The sequence below is a fragment of the Arvicanthis niloticus genome, chromosome 2 (assembly GCF_011762505.2).
Source record: "Arvicanthis niloticus isolate mArvNil1 chromosome 2, mArvNil1.pat.X, whole genome shotgun sequence".
Lineage (NCBI taxonomy): Eukaryota > Metazoa > Chordata > Mammalia > Rodentia > Muridae > Arvicanthis > Arvicanthis niloticus.
Window position 1 is genome coordinate 105,444,619 of NC_047659.1, and position 17,573 is coordinate 105,462,191.

General features: G+C 38.5%; 1 protein-coding gene across 1 annotated transcript in view; it reads left to right on the forward strand.

Moving 5' to 3' along the window:
- The window catches only part of Plcb1 (phospholipase C beta 1), a 664,193-nt gene that overhangs the window by 21,674 nt on the left and 624,946 nt on the right, over positions 1-17,573 (forward strand). The window contains 1 exon segment of the mRNA XM_076929813.1: positions 4,532-4,609. Coding sequence (XP_076785928.1) covers positions 4,532-4,609 — 78 coding nt within the window.

Below are 17,573 nucleotides of genomic sequence, written 5' to 3' on the forward strand. Positions count from 1 at the left end.
GGGAATCCCCAGACAACTCAGGCTGTTGCCAAGACAGCTCTCCACAAACTGATGGCCAGGTACATTGCAGAAGACAACACCTCATTGTGTTGATTAGAGAAGTCAAGCTGGTGCCCATGTAGAGCTTTCACCCCCATGTTCTAACATCTGTAGTACCTGAAGTATCTGCACATGACCAAAAGATAAACCTAATACCAATGAATACATAAAACCTTGGGTTGATATGGGTGTCCTGCCTCCAAGATATGCTGGTGCAATGTTGGCACAAAGCTTGTGTGAATAATCAACCAATAAGTGATTTGACTAAAGGCTACTCCGTGAGATAGAACCCATATTTGACACTGCTTGGAAGACCAAGAATGTACCTCTAGATAGTCCAAAGACTTAGGATAAAACAAAATACCCTAAGTTGTTTTTTAATTTTTTGTTGCTGTTGTTCTTTGCTTTTTTTTTTTTAAGTAAAACATAGCAATAAGATGTCTCATAATGGCACTCTACTATAATCATAGGCCAGTGTCTTCTCAGCCATCATCAGAGAACCTTCCCCCTGCATCAGATGGGAAAAAATACATAGATCCAGAGCCAGACAACATGCAAGAGTGAGAGACTTTGAAATAATCATTCCTATACAGGGTGTCTTCATCAAATCTCAAGGAATTATGCATAAGATGAGGCAGAAAGAGACTTAAGAACCAGAGAAGATGGAGGACACCAAAACCTGAGGCCTCTATATCAACAAGATCAATATATGAACTCACAGAGACTGGGGTCACATACACCATATCCTCAGTTTACCTATTAAGGCTTCCAGTTTGGTGTTTTTATGGAATTCCTCAGTGTGTGAATGAACAGATCTGTTTCTTGTGCCTTCTCTTAGGTTCTTTTTCTTCTGGCTGTTTTGTCCATTCTGATGTGTTAGTTTTTGTCTTACCCTATATTTTATTTTATTATACTATACTATTTATCCCTTTGTAGCCAGGGAGACAGAAGCGAGAGACAGAAATGGGATGGGAGGTTGGGAGGGGTAGAGGGGTATGAAAATTGTTTTATTTGAGAAAAAAAATCTCATTTCAATAAAAGGAAAAAACATGGCTAGTGGGACTTTGTGGGTACAGCTTCTGATGCCACTAGGAGAGACAATCTCTTGTTTTGGTTGTGAGCCTCGTCTTTAATGGCTGGATCATCTCTCCTATGAGACATAACCTCACAACAAACTCTCTGATCCTCTGGATCTTACAATCATTCCTCCTATGTTCTGCAATGATCCCTGAACCTTACATATAGGAGGGTTTTGTAGACATATTGATTGGGACAGGACTGGAGTGTACTCTTGGTTGACTTGTAGTTTTCTGTAACAGTCTCTTGTCTGTGGCAAAGGGAAGTGTCCTTGAAGATGGGAGAAGTCTACATTTATCTGTGGGTATAAGGACAAATGTTTATACATTGTTAGGGATTGTGCTGGTTTAGTAAATTAGTGCTTGTAAATTCTTCTCCAATAACCATGATTTCACAAGACCATCCAAATATGAACTGAACAAGGATGACAAAAATGAACAAACTGGATAGGAAAAAAGGCCATGAGCCCTCAACCCTCCACAAAGGCAGCTGAGGAAAGCTGAAAGTGGGAGAGGTGGTCCTCCCCCAAGGATAAACACACTAGTTGATTGTCTAGTGCCAGTCAGCCCTGAAAATATAGATACGAGAAACTTATGAACTCAATAGACTATATTTAGTAATATGTATGTATATACTATCACATATGTGCTTGTAATAACAATGGTGAAAAAAGAGGTCTGACATTTGAAACGGAGTGGGGAGCTGTATGTAGAGGGCTTGGGAGAAATGTAAGGAAAGGGAGAAATATTATAATTAAATACAATCTTAAAACAAGCAAACAACACCAACAAAATAGTCAGTGAACTCACTTCAGTCCAACACAAAGAACTGCAGACAACTAAAGGACTCCGAGAGTGGGAGACATCATCTTTTTGAGGGAAAAGCACGACAGCTGGTTATCCAATACCAAATGATCAGCCCTGAAAATACACATTTGAGTAACATTATTTAGAGTAAGAAGTTTATATTTAGGGATATGTATGTACATGTATATAAATACATGCATGTAACAACAATTAATGAAAAAAAGAGTACATGAATTTGAAAGAGAGGAGGGAAGGGTATACGGAATGCTTGGAGGGAGGAAAGGGGAGGGGGAAGTGATGTAATTATGATCTCAAAAGAGCAAAAGAAAAAATGGAAAATGTATTTTCGGCAAAGGCCAGAGTATTTTAGTTTAGCACTAAATATGCTCTGTTGAGAAAAACTCTGCCCCACGCTTGGGGGCCAAAACGTTGGGGACCGCTCTATCAGTGTTGAAACCCACACTGCCAAAAGCCTTGGGGGCTAAGTTGTTAGAGCCCTCACTGCCCCAAGCTACTCCAGTCAGGGTTCAGCAAGAGAGAGAGTGAGGACAGATGCGAGGAATGGAGACCAGACAGAGTGTGATTCAATCCCGTTTATTCTTCAGTCTCTCTTCTTCTCTCCAAATCCCTAGTTCCTAGTCCCTAGTTCCTAGTTCCAAGTTCCTAACACAAAGTCTCAAGTCCTAATCCTAGTTCTTCTGTAATGTCTCAAGTCCTTCTCCTAGTCCCAACTGTAATAAGTCTCAAGTCCTTTTTCTAGTTCTAAGTTGCTAGTCTCCTTCCCAGTTCCCAGTTCCTTTCCAAGTTACCTAGTCTAAGTGTCTAGTTCCTAGTCCCTAGTTCCTAGTCCCTAGTGCCTCCAAGTTCCAAGTTTCCAGTTCCAAGTTCTAGTCTCGAGTCTCATCCAAGTACAAGTGTCTAATAATTTCTTCTGTCTGCCTCTTGCCTTTCAGATGTTTCACTTCTAAGCCACACCTTTAAGTCATGCCTTTAAGTCTTATCTCTAAATTACACCTTTAGGTCACACCTTTAAGTCTCAGCTCTAAATCACACCTTTAAGTCTCACACACCCAAGGGAAAATCCTGGGTATCTAAAACAAGATGTTATCAGAGTGTGCTCAGCTGTTGTAGGCTGTTGAAAACAAGTCTCTTGTCAGGGTATATGGCTCAAGATGGCTGCAAGGATGATAGCCGCCTTCTGTCGGCTCCCCACAATGTTCATGTAGGATGAGGAGATCTCAAGGGATCCCACCCCTAGACAAAGAGCGATGGTCACCTAATGGCTGCCCAGAGAGTCAGAATTAGACTTAGCAAGGGATAATCCTCTTACTTGGTTATCTAAAGCCAAGTGGTCATCTCTAAAGCCATATACAAACAGCCACACTACATGGACTCAGTGGGTGCTGTATGTATGTACACGTATGCATAACAATCCTAGGAAAGAGGCCATGGATTTGAATCGGGGAGGTTCGATTGAGAGGACAGGGAAGGATTTGAAGGAAGGAAATGGGAAATGATGTAGGTTTTCTTGAAATTTATAAAACCGTATTTGATGTGTTTGTGTGTATGTGTGAGAAGTAAGTTTTTGAATATTGCCAGAAAAAGAGAATATATCTCAACAATGTTTACTTTTATAGCACAATGCATGCAACTGAGCTTCATAGACTCATGCATTAATTAATTAATTAATTAATTAATTAATACAGAGCACTATTTGTCTATGATGCTTAGATTAGTATGTGGAATTCAAAACTGCAACAATTTCCTATGCACCTTTTCCAAATATGTGAAAGATGGCCTTATTTACTGTTACCTTGGAAACAATAATGCCCAAAAGCTATGCTTACTCTCTTTGGTACAATTAAAAATCATTTATGGAGCAAATGTAATTTAAAATATTATCCTCAAGCATGGATTTTAATTAACCTTAATTATATGAAATATGTGATGATAGTTAGTGTTAACATTATTTGGAAATCTAAATATAGTTTTCTAACAGAAAGTATGCCAGTGTCTTTAAAATTGTGTCTTAATAAGTGTGTGCATTACTATCTTCCTTTTTCAGTTAGATTGAGATGTTCTGATTTATTGCCTAACTTTGTCAGTTCTGTGTATGATAATCTTTCGGTACATGTATGTATATGTGATTATGTGTATGCAAGGGCTTACATGTCCCTTGGTGTTTGTGTGGAGATCAGAGGACAGCATTGGAAAGTCCTAGCTTTCTACTGTCTTTGGAAGAACATCTTTTTGTTGTTTACTGATGTTTATACCAGGCTTGCTAGCCCAGGGGCTTCTGGGGATTTTCTTGTCTGTACCTCACATATTGCCTTAAGAATGCTGGCATTTAACTGTCTGTTACCATACTTGGCTTCATGTAGGTTCTAAGGATTTGAACCCAGGTCCTGATGTTAGTGTAGCCATCACTTTTAGACATGAGACATTGCTTCAGTTGTCTGATTAATAATTTTATGAAGTTAAAAATGACTGTCTGCTTTAAAACTTTTCTTAATAATTGATAGCATTGAAGAATCACTTAAGAGTTATTGGTTCTTAGAAACTTGCCAAAGGGACAAGAATTGATGTGCATGCTTTCTTTCATTTTCTAGGACTCCACTATTGTTACTCCAATTATTTTGAGGACTGATCCTCAGGGGTTTTTCTTTTACTGGACTGATCAGAATAAGGTAAGAGATACGATGTCTTTCTTACATTATCCTGTTAGTCACTTAACACTGTATTTGTCTACTTAATGTATGTCTTTCCATTTTACAGATTGCCTTTTATAGTATTATTTATTGATTCTACTTTCAGACACTCAGGCTAAGGGCCTTAGGATTTTTCATAGATGCTTGCATGAAATGCTTGGATTCACTAGATTCTAAAAGAATCATTGTTTTCTGTCCAAGACAAGAAGTTGAGCTTGTGGATTGTGTTTGGTGGTGAACGTGATTTTGGACCTTCATTGATTTAAATCCCTTTCAAGGCAGAATGAAGAAAGTCAATGCGAAAATTCCCTTTGACCTTAATGACCAAAGGTTGAACAGCGTGTCCTTCTCATTTCTCCCTGAGCTATAATTAACAGTTCTCCCAGTAGTAGTCTGATATGGCCTTGATAACTTATTCATGTCTGTGATGGCAAATCATGGTTGTCAGTTTGTCACATCTGGAGAGAGGGAACCTCAGATGAGGAATTATCTCCTCCATTGTAGACATATATATGGGATACTTATTTCTTACAATTGATGTAGGAGACTCAGGCCTGCTGTAGGCAGTACCATTCCTAGGCAGGTGGGCCTGCCTATAGGAAAGGTAGTTGAACATGAGTCTGGGATCAAGTCAGTAAATATTCTCTGTGAACTCTGCTTCAATTCTTTATTCCAGATTCCTTCCTTGAGTTCCTGCCTGGGTTTTCCCTGGTTTTATATTGTAAACCATAAGCCAAATAAACCATTGTCCAAGTTGCTTTTCATCATGTTTATCACAGCAACAGAGAGTAAAACTAGAACAGTGTTAACAAAATTAAAGCTACGTTTCCTCTAACCTTTTTATTGAGTTTTTAAGAAACTTTCCACATTTTGCTCTCTGCCCACAATACTAAGAATTCGATAGCTCAAGTCTTATAAAGCCAGTTGACAATTCCATTCTGAATTATTAAAAACTATCTGCAGACCATAAGATTTATTTGAGGTTTAATGGGCAGTTAGACAAGAATATCCATAGGAAGTGGTTATTTTTTCAAGAGTCACTGGCACCTAAAAGGCCCAGCACATCAAATATTCTCATCCTCTAATTTCTGACATCTGAAGAGATCATTTGTTGTTGTTGTTTTGAGATTACAGAATAAATATATTTAGAAGCCAACAGGAAAGCAATACTAATAGAATACTATTAGAACAGATAGATAGGAGTTCCCCAATTACTGTACAGTGTGGTTCAAATATTAGTTTTGAACCCCATGTTATGCAACTGTGGCCTTTTCTATCCATGTCCCTAAATAATGACTATGATACTTACTATTTATGAATAAATGCCTAGGCCACAAACTTTTGCTCTATCCCCCGAATAGCTTGTAATTTAATTAACCCATTCATTCTGTTCTGTGAATGCCATGTGGCTGGTAACCTTGTCTCAGTTCTATATGTCTTTCTCTCCTCAGAGTTTGGTGCAAATTTCTTTCCACATCAGACTATTATCTCAGAGTTCTCTCTCTCTCCTGGAATTCCCACCTCCTATTTCCTGCCTCAGCTAATAGGCCATCAGATTTTTATTGAGAGGTGATGTTTCTATACAGCACCTAAGAGATTCCCTCTACGGTGCTAGATTCCTGGTATCCAAAGTCCTTGGGTAATTGGTCTTAGGCTGTGCCTTGGGCAGCCTTTTACACTTGTGTGTACATGTAACTGGCTTAGGCAGCATCACCATCAAAGTTGTGGGTCCTCTCAGAAACTTGTCTATGCTGAAAAATTAATATATTTCCTTCAGACCAGCCATAAATGGACCATCTCACAGTCTTAAAAAGCAAATTTTATTGTAATTTGTGCTGGAGTTATAACTAACTACTATGTGTGTTTGTTATGGAAATGTCTATCATCATAGATGTTGGAGGAAACTATAGAGTTTACACCCAGGCCAGAAATTATATGTGGGTAAGATCTCATACTTATTGTTCTTGTTTGTTACTGGGTGTGTTAATCACATTGTCTTAGACATTCTGTTTTGTTTCCTGCTGTTATGTATAAAACAATAGCTTAAAAGGATTTTTTTTCCTTTTCAATCCTAAGGACTATTTTTAGAACAGTCACAGCTATATTTGTTAAAAGATTTATTTACAATGCCTAGAGCATTTCTAAAGGTTGGGTACTTGTACAAGAAACCAAACTGTCAGTTTGATTTTTTCAACTTGTAAGTCAAATTTCCATAAAAGCACAAGAAGATATTTTGGGGATTTTAAATAATTCACAGCAACTCAGTTAAGCTCCACGAGAAGACTAATCATAAATGTTTTTTTGCTTGAAGAAGAGAAGGGGACCAACGGCTCTTTGATGGATCTCTATTGTTTTGAGAGCTCAATGTTTTGATCGTGTGTGTGTGTGTGTGTGTGTGTGTGTGTGTGTGTGTGTGATTTTCAGTGGATAAAAGGGCATTAAGTGTTTTATACCAGCCTTTCCCTCTTGGTCATAACCAATGGGAGCAAATGATGATGGGGATGGGAGAGGGACTGCTTTGTTTCTTTATTGCTTTTACTCATGAATATTAATCTTAGTCAAGAAATAGTAATTTTACTCTTTAACTTCTTAGATCTCTAAGTCATTCCTCAGTCATTTATCTGTTTAGAGCTTTATTTTTTGGTCAATGGTCATATATCTTAGACTTGAACAGATGAGAGGATTTAAGAAAATAATAAAAGAAACTTACCACATTTTCAAGTTTGTCATTTTCTTTCTGGCTTTAAGCCCAGTCTTGGAACCAGATCAAGTGATGTATCCACTTTTTGGTCTTGGACGACTGTAAACAATGCATTAGAGTCCATGCAGACTGGACAAACTGTGCACACAAACAGAGGGCAGCATGCCAGGCTTTTAGTTGAGGTTGTGCATAAGCTTCTTTAAAGGAACAGGGCTGAGTGATGCAATCAGGATGTTCCGTACAGGACTACTTGTTTAAAGTCTTTTGTTTTTCTGGTACTTAGTATTAAGAACCTGCCATCAGGGTTATAGCAGCCTCAGAGAGAACAATATAATTCTTTCAAGGTTAATGTTTGAGTGTATACATTTGTTTTCCATGATTGGGAAGCTTACACTGGTATTTAATATAAGATGCCTCATCTTTCTGAGCTGTCTCTCGATATTCTCTATCTTTGATCTATGAAGCTTGGGTCGAAGCACCTTGATTAGTAATCGCTGGAAGCTTCCTGTGCTCACAGGTAAGACGAGTGGTTAGAGAGCCACTCAAAAAAGCTTTGTTTTCAGAGCTCGCCTCATATGGCTCTGGAACAAGCCCCTCCCATTCATGGTGTCTAACATATGTCCATTTCCTGTCATGACTGTATCCTGCCTTGCACTTGCCCTGATTTCAGGCTGTTGGTTTCCTCTCCGTAGACAATGCTGTGCTGCCACCCCCAACCAACTGCTGCTTTGACTTGTCACCATAGAAATGATAGGTGACAAAGAAGACAGACAGCACAGATGAGAGATTTCAGAATTCAAAACCAGAACTGGCAAGTCATTTTTAGAGAGCTGAAATGTGTGTAGCGAAACATTGATAGGGTATTTGGGTTGGTGCAAGCAGATGAATGTGAATATCACTTTCAGAGATAAACGTTCATACTTTGTTCCACTGCTGGACTTATTTTGACAATTTTTCTACTGACTGTTGGTTCTGTAAAGATTATTGAATATAATTAGCAAACATGAGCTGCTGAATATGATTATTTTATTTTAAGCACAGTGGCTTTTCTGGTGTAAGTGTGGAATATGTAAGAAAGATGCATTTATTTATAAGTCATGGGTGAGAAGAAGTTCCTGCCCACCCCAAGTGCCAAAAAGGTTGCCTTCATTAGGCTGTGCTACATGGATACCAGCAGTGATAACAGAGAGTGCTAGCCAAGGAATCCAAGTCACTATGAGAATCTGAGAAAAGGCTACATAGAAGAACCCACAAACGTCTATCTAGAATGTGATACAGGAGAACATTGTCTTGCAGTTTTAAGTCCTGTTTCTGTGCCAAGTTTGCTGTAAAAATAAAACCAGTTTAGTTCAGATCTGAGAAGCTCAAGAAACTTCAATAAATCCTTCCATCTTTCCCTAAAAGAGAAGCCCTGGGGAAAGGAAGACAAATGCATAAGGTTTAAAAAGGAATAGGAGGAAAAAATACATTTGGTGAAGAACCCTTTACTACCATATTTTGATATAGACTTTAAAAAATGCAGATAATACATAAATAGTTTTATTTTAATAAGAGACTAAAGCAGTATAAACATCTTCTACATTATTTGATAATCCCAATCCTAGGATTCTCTCTCTCTCTCTCTCTCTCTCTCTCTCTCTCTCTCTCTCTCTCTCTCTCTCTCTCTTCCTCTGTCTCTCTCTGTCTCTCTCTCCCTCTGTCTCTCTCTCTTTCTGTCTCTCTCTGTCTCTCTCTTTCTGTCTCTCCCTCTGTCTCTCTCTCTCTCCCTCTGTCTCTCTCTCTCTGTCTCTCTCTGTCTGTCTCTCTCTCTCTATTTCTCTCTGTGTGTGTGTGTGTGTTTTTTCCATCCAGGAATGGGCAAATGGGCATCCTCTTTCTGATTTATTCCTTGATTTTTTTCATGAATTTGAAGTACATAACTGTGTAAATACTGTATTTTGTTTTGTTCAAATCCATTTTATTCTGTTATTGTTGTTTTTGCTATTTCAAAACTTGTCTTTGATGTCTCCAAATGTTACAGATGTTCATGTATGAACCTACCCCCTTCTTTTAACCTATACTAATGTGTCCTCATATTGGATTGCAAACTTTTATTTAATGATAATGAAGTTCCCATGGACAGATTCTTGGTGTTTCTTTCTAACTTGGGGCAACACCCAACCTCCTACAACACAGAGTAATGGCCAACCTGATGTTCTCGTCTTTGGGTATCCAGGTTACAGGTTCTCTAAGGGAAATACAAGTGCCATTGTTGTGTGAAAGCTAAACATAACTTGAATTTTAGTCTTTGGCTGTACCTACATAACATTATGTGAGAGAAACTGTGTTCTCATGCTCCAGTCAACACTGTTAGGAAACATTTCAACTTTTACCTGAGAAATGCAACTGTTGTATCTATCTATGCTTTAATCTGCCATGACTGCTTTGCCAGGAAACTGTGCATCTTTTCAGTCATTACTGGCCATTTCTGTTCTGGGTTATTTACCACATCCCCGGCTCTTGTGTTAATACTTCTTGGGTTCTAGCTGCAGTGAATCTTGCAAATACATTCTTCTGTCTGTGGCTTGTCTTGAATTCCCCAGCCTCTAATTCATGCATGGCAAAAGATGGCTTGAAGTCTAAAAGTCTGACAGAGTCACATTTCAACTTTTATTTGTTTCTGTTTTTTTTCCTGACTCATCATCCTTATTTCTATCATTACTATTAATTGAGGTTTGAAGCCCACATGCAATGGGTAATGACAAATGGCATGTGATGGGGTTCTTAGTTTGATTTCTTCCCATACGTTGTCCTGTGAGTTGGTGGCTCCCTACACTTTCTAGTTGTAGCCAGTGGGCGGTACCCTACCTCACCATTTGCTGTGCCATCTTCTTGGCATAGAAGTTGAGGGTCCACAGGACTGCAAAGGCAACGTACTGACCTGATGCTTTGTTGTCACAACTGACTTGAATAGCTTGAAATATCTGTGCCTCTGGACTTCATGGTTGTCATTACTTACTCCATTCCTAGTTACCTTCTGCCCTTTGCACTTTCTGGTTGAGTAAGCACCACCCCTTCTGTTTGCATGTAATTTAGCTTGCAGGCATACATTTATCCACACATACTCACTTATTTCTGGGAAGCAGCATAGGAGGGATTGACTCTCCTCCCCGCTGCATCTGCTCCTCATTCCCCCTTTTGGACTTTGTGTGAGGCAGCCTGTGGGCCCCTCATCCAGAATGCCGATGACTGATGTTTCTGTAAATGGCAGTGGTAGATACCCTTCTCTTGTAATCTGAGATTTCTATACAGAGTTCAAATGAAAAGTTTAAAAGTTAAATATTTACATAAGCCACGGTGATATTTTTAAAACAGAAGTCCAGAGCTAAGAAATATTTTGGATGATGAATCATAAACCTCACAAAAAAGAATCATGTGATTTCCTATGAAAAAAAACCAGTCTGGCCTCCATAAAGAATGGTGGGCAATGCTTTAGGACAAGCCACTTGAGTGGACTTCCTCTTTGGGAGGTATGTGTCTAGTGCATTCCAGGAACATGATTTCTGGTCTTTCTTTCCTGTACTACTGCAGAATTGACAGCATGCTCGCACATAAAGATGCAATTACAAATTAAAGGCTGGAGCTTGCTCACTTTCGTTGACTTTTCCAAGAGGCTGAAATAGTAAATGAAGTCACTTTAGCAGCACAGCTGATCTGGTGCAGCTTTGTCAGCACTGCCACTACTCCTGGGCCACTGCAGACTGACTGATACCCCTGTGCCCAGTGCTTTCCTCCCTCCCTTTTCTGCCTTCCCATCTCCACAGTCAATGAGACAGACAGAAGCAATTCCAAGTGTACCACCTGCTTCTTGCCCCTCCATAGAAACCCTAGCCATGTTCCCGTGTCCAGCCAGCATCGGATATTTTTTTTTCTTTATATTGCCAGCTGTTAGAAATCACTTCACATCCAGTGTAGCTTCTCAGGGTCTGGTGAGTAACACCCACACTCACTAATGAGATCTGATGGGTATATATCATATCTATACTAGCTCTTTAGGCTGGAAAAATCAGAGGTGTATTCTGGATGTTAATTCCTAAAGCACTCTTGTGGGATAAAGCCTACTCACTTCATTGTTAACTGGTTTGAAAAAAAAAAACCAATATGGCTTTCTTTTTTTTTTCTATCTCCCTTTCTCACCCCTGCTGTATCCTAGAACCACTTCTAAAGTAAACCGTTTTCACTGTAATCTTTGTTTGGGGATGTCTTGTTATGTGTATGTAATACTGAATAGGTTAGTGTAGATATGTCCTGAATCAGCATGAGAGAGGTATTCTTTACTTAAGAGCCACTATTTTAAACCAGGGCTAGTTTCCCAGAAACAGAACTAATTTTTATTGTCATGGCAGATGTGCCTGGCTTGGGGTTCAGTGTCTGATGTCTTATGTTTAATAAGTCACCGCAGGCCTTAGATGACTATCTGTCTAGGCCCAGCTTTGTTCATCTATAAAAAAAAGTATTGCTAAGTTAGGATAAGGATGAAGGTTCACTGTAAACAATAACATCATGCCTACTACTTTGTGAACACCCAGTTCTTTGTGGTGACTTTTGTTATAAACAATCTCTGACTACCCAGTTGTTCCTAATGCATTGTTAGGGGCCATAAAGGTGCTGCTTTGAAAGCCAAGTGACCATTTATGTATGTTTGCATTTTTATTCCCTTTTTTTCTTTTTGCTAACAGTGGCCTGCTTTCTATTCAGGATTATTGTGATCTTTTGATCCAGAGCACTGAAGCTTGGGGCTTGTTGGGCAAACAAGATGTTTGTTTATGTATTTCATAATGTTTTGGGAACGAAGCCACGGAAGGCGAAAGAAGGGATTTATTGCCAGAAAGACATTTCCTCTGAGGATACTCATTAATAAATACTCCATCATAGGTGAAAGTTTTTTAGACCGTAGGGGATTTGAAGCATCTTATGGAATAAGCTTTAAGATGATTTAAAGGTATTTGATAAGAGAAAATAGTATCATTATCCTCTAGGAGACTCAGATGCTGCACAGTTGCCGGTGTCTTTTCCCTAAGATAATCGTTTTGGAATTATCACAGTTATACTGGTAGCAGGCATTGTTTCTTATCCACACCGACTTGATCCTTAGAAGTTAGGATTCTAGTGTTTCTGAGCCTAAGCAAAGCACTGTGAGTCAGATGGCTAGGAACAGGCTCACTGTCCTACTCATCCGTTGAATTTCTCATTAGGTTCCATTTCTATCAACACTGTCTTCACTGACGGACTTCCTCTCAGTCTTCACTATGATAGATGCTGGCTGGTACTGGAAGCCAGGTGTTACTGAGGCTTAGTGTTTGTAGACACAACGTTTAAGTGTATGGATTATTAGAATGGAGTCTTTCCTGCAATCTCGGTGGCTGGTGATTCATGACATTTTGATAGAATTTCTGACGAAGTATAGTTTCTTGACGTGTATTTTAACATCTCTGTAGTTTTGGTGAAATGTCATCATGACAGTTGTGTCACTATCACTGTGTGTCTGTGTGGAAACAACAACAGCAACACACATGTGAGTGACAAGTAGAATAAGTAGAGTCATGCTGGCACTATGGCTTTAATTCTTAATTCAGTGTTCTCAGTATAACTTAATTATGAAAATTAGGCTTGGTTTTATGATTTACTTATATAGCTCTTCTCTGTCTTAGAAGTTGAATGGGATATTTCCCACACTATGAAGCTATTAGGAGGGGCTTCAATCCTTTTTGGTAGAAATATGTGGAATTGGAAAAATGTGTGGAGGAAATACATTTATATGTTGTTTATGGTTTTAGTTCCTTTCATGCAGACGACTTACTGCATTACTGGCCTTACTGTGCCAGCTTGCTTGAACTGCAGATGTCTTAGATACAGTGAATGATCTGGTTCTTTCATGGTTCATTTTCTTGTCAAGGCAAGATTGTTTGACCCTACTCATGGGGTTCCACCAAGCTCTCTCTATACTTAATAAACAGGACAAACTTCTCTTTATATTTTGGTAAAACTAAATTTAGATCCTCATTTTGAAAACATTTATCACCACACAAACAGGACCAAAGAAAGTAACATAATTGTTTTGTTCCAATTTTCATGTTTCATTAGTGTCTGCTTTATTTAAATAATTTAAAAAGGAAAAAAATGCAACATTTGAGCAGTTTGTTGAGAAGCCATTATTCACATACAAATTCAAGTCTGGGGAAATGTTTGTTCTTAGTATGTTTATTTTCTTGTATCTTATCTCTTGTGTTATTGTTACCAGTAGCATCAATAATAGCAAACACACCTGTGATATTTTCCATATGCAATATAATAGGAAAAAAGAGAGGAAAGATATACATACAGTATATAGTTTTATTGTTTCTAAAATTATATATTTAAATAATTATATACTTTTCATAGTATATATTTATGGCATATAGAGAATGCATATTGTCCTCTAATAAACTTTTATGTGTATATATGCACAAATGCATACATATACTATGTACTACAATATACATATAATATACATATTATATGTTATATATATGTTATAATAGAAGACATATGTATCATATGTCTTCTATTATATATTATGATGTTTGTATATTATAAATAGAACATAATACCATATATACTATCATACAATATATTGTTTTATGTAATCTAGTTTTTGTATATTATATATAAACCTATTTTGTACATAAATATATATTGTTTATATATATTAGTATGAAGACTTTACAAACTATATTACTATGCTATAATAATGTATATACTATGCAATCCTACTCATAAGCCTGTGAAGGTCAGTGCTATAATCATCATCATTTATAAGCAAATAAATTTAAGTCCACTCAGAGGTAATATACTGACCTTTGGTTATGTGGTTGACCCATGTCATAAATAGAATTATGACAGGGCCGCCTGGCCATATGGCCTAGATTTTTAACACTTTATGTTTTCAAAAAACTGATTAATGTGTTAGGCTGTGTATCTGTAGGACTTTCCTCTTCAGATTTGTTTGAATAAGGAGTCTTAATAGGCACAGTACATTCTCCAAGAAGAAGCAGAGTATGAAGGATGCCCATCTTGGGCTGCACATTAGAAATCATTGGAGAAGCTACAAATAGCACTGTCTTTTGCTCCACACCCCTCCCCCAACACAACAATTCTGCTTTCCTAGGCTGCTATGTGGGGTGCACTTTACTGTTTTAAAGCTCCTTGTTTGTTTGTATCATGCAACCCAGGTAAGCTTCACCAAGGAATTCATGAAACTTAAAGGCTGCACGCATGTGGCTCTGGCAGTCTGTGCCATGGCCTACTTTTCATCAGGAGCAACACTAGCCATGAACAGTCACCCATAGGCCTGGCAAGATTCTGAATTATTTGAATATGATTGGATGATATTCCTTAAACTGTATCTAGTAAGGCAGGAAATAACTGACAGTTTTAGAATGTTTCTTAATATTCAAGATTGAATTGGAATAGGATTTCTTGTTATATTTATAATTAATTAAAATGTGTTAGCTTCCCACTCCCCAAAGTGCTCAGGCGTTATGTGCTTATCAAATGTTCCCATCTAAGCCTGCCTGTTCTCCTTTGTGTCCAACAGCTAGGTTCTTCATTAGGGAAAGGTACATAATTAAATTAGCTGCCCTTTTGAAGAAGGGAATATGGTATTAAGAGTGGCTTTAAAGAGCTTAGGCTGTAACAGTGACAGAGTATGTCTTAGCATCTACAAGGCTCTGGTCAATATTTAGCATACCCAAACCAAATTAAATCAAACCAAACCAAGCCAAACTAAACCAAACTGAACCATCAAAACAAGTTTCAAAATAAAATAGCCAAAAGAAAAGACAACCGAAAACCTATGTAATTATTTAATTTTATAACTAAACTTTTATCTACAAATACCAAGAGTATCTTATTAAATAGCATCATAGTATCATTTCTTGTCAGTTTATAAGAATTTCCCCTTTCTTCCACGTATGCCCAACGAGGGGAACTATGGAAAGTCAGGTATCTTTCACGTGTGATAGGAAGCCTCCCTTTTAGTCATCTTTACATGGTACCCATGGGCAAAGCAAAATTCACATTTCTCTCATGGGGATGCTTTGTGTCCACTCTGCCTTCTGCAAGGGATGTTAACAGGATGAGAATGATTTTGTATGATGAGATTTTTGTCCAGCACGGTGCAGAACTCCGCTTCGGGTCTGTGGTCTGGAAATGGCATTGTACCATTGCAGGCGGTGCACCTGTGTGAAATGAAGGCGTCAATGAAAAGTTTTATGAGGCAGAACTAGTTGCTATACTAAGACGCTAATGACTGTGCTGCTATACATAATGGATTCTATTTTTAGACGAACATTTGTTCCTCTTGCATGGCTTCATTATGCAAGAGGACAGCAGCTTCAGCACTATATTTTGAATATTGAGATATTAGAATACCAGAGTAGATGCAACCTTAGATACATTATGACTTTCTCATAGGCTATGCCCTGCCTAGTTCATAATTAAAGAGAGAGATGAAATCAAAAAGTAAATGCTGTATGAGCTGAATTCTTCCAGCTGTCAGCCTCAAGCTTTATTCAGGGTGACCCTTTGACATATGACACACAGTGGGGATGTGAGGTAGGCAAGCAAAGGCAGTTACTGTGATGTGAGTGCTTAAATAAATACATGGTAGATGAGAGATTCCATTCCTCTGCCAAGCTCTGGAGACAGCACAGAGGAGAGAGAGATGTAGCAATTATCCATCAAACCCCAGAAATCAGTGAGCAGCTCTTCTGGGGTATTGTCCCAGTTCTTGGGCCAGCTTCTCTTGCTCCATGGCCATAAGCCAAGCAAACTCCAGGCTTTGAGAAAGCTCTGATACACAGTTGAAGCTGAGATCTGTTAGTGGCTTGTATGGGTGTGTGTGAGTGTGCAAAAATACTATCAGCAGTGGTTGCTTTTGAAGCTTTAATTTTCAGTTACTCAAACTTTGTATATCTGTGTGCTATGGATTACAACCTGGGAGTTGAACACATTCATAAACAGATTTTGCTTAGTCTGCACAATGTTCTCACATTTCAAAACCTAGGGAACTTATATGCAAGTCTAGATTTCTCAAACAAATATCACAAAATAGTACTATCCAACAGGCCCCTACAGCCACATTTGGCCAGAGCAGAGCAGAGCATCAGATGCCTGCTGTCACCAGGGCATGTGATATCCAATCTACCAGTTCCCACCAGGCCAGCCTACTTAATTTACAAGAACCTGTACACTCATTAGGAGTAAACACCAGGCCTTCCTGGCGATCACCTATTTGGAATCTTCAATACAATATCGACTGTGACGCTTCCTATGGAATGCTGTTAATTTGGTCACAATGAGCCATTGGAATATGTGGCATAAGGATTGAGTTTTGCAGTGGAAAACATGGCTGAAGGTCAGCATGTTTCAGGCCTGCACCTCAGTGTTTTAAACAAAACATTTGTTTCTCTAAACCTCTCCCCTCTCTCTGAAATATGGATCTGAAGTGTGTGTGCCCTGGGGTCCTGCGCCACTTTAAAGGACTATTCCTCCAAAGTGACTTTCACGTGGCATTGTGCTAGGTAAGATTTATAAATATGACTCCTTGGCAAAGGATTTCTAGCTGAATTGCTCCATCAATCTAAAGGAAATAAGAATGGTGGAGTCAGGACACCAGGCAGAATGACTTCCTTTTGTGGAACATGAGAATTAACTTCAGCTCCTGCTCATCATAGTGAGAAGTGAATGGATTGTGCTGTCTGATGCAATATTCCCTGCGTACACATGGCTTTTTAAATTAAATTTAAAATTTACTTTAAAATAAAATCCATTTCCTTCATCATAGTACCTCCCTAGTGCTTTGTAGCAACCGATGGACTAGTGTCATCAGGGAACATTCCCATGATGGTGGAAAATTTCAATAGTCATTTGTGGGTGGAATAAGGATTTGGGATGGCATTTCTAAGCCAGTACACAGTCTCCTTGCAGCGAGATGTTTCTAAGGTCTTACAGAGAATGAAAGTTTCCCTCTTCCTTTAGATTATGGGGTATAGGTACTGATAGAGGGACCAGCCTTTGTTATTTATTTCCCATGGAAGAAGATTTTGGGATAGCTCAAGACACTACTTTTGAGAGTCAAATGGGAAAAAACAGATCCTGAAGAAAACAGTGTCCTAGTCAGTTTTGTGTTACTACAAGAAGGTATACAGGCTCAATTCTGAC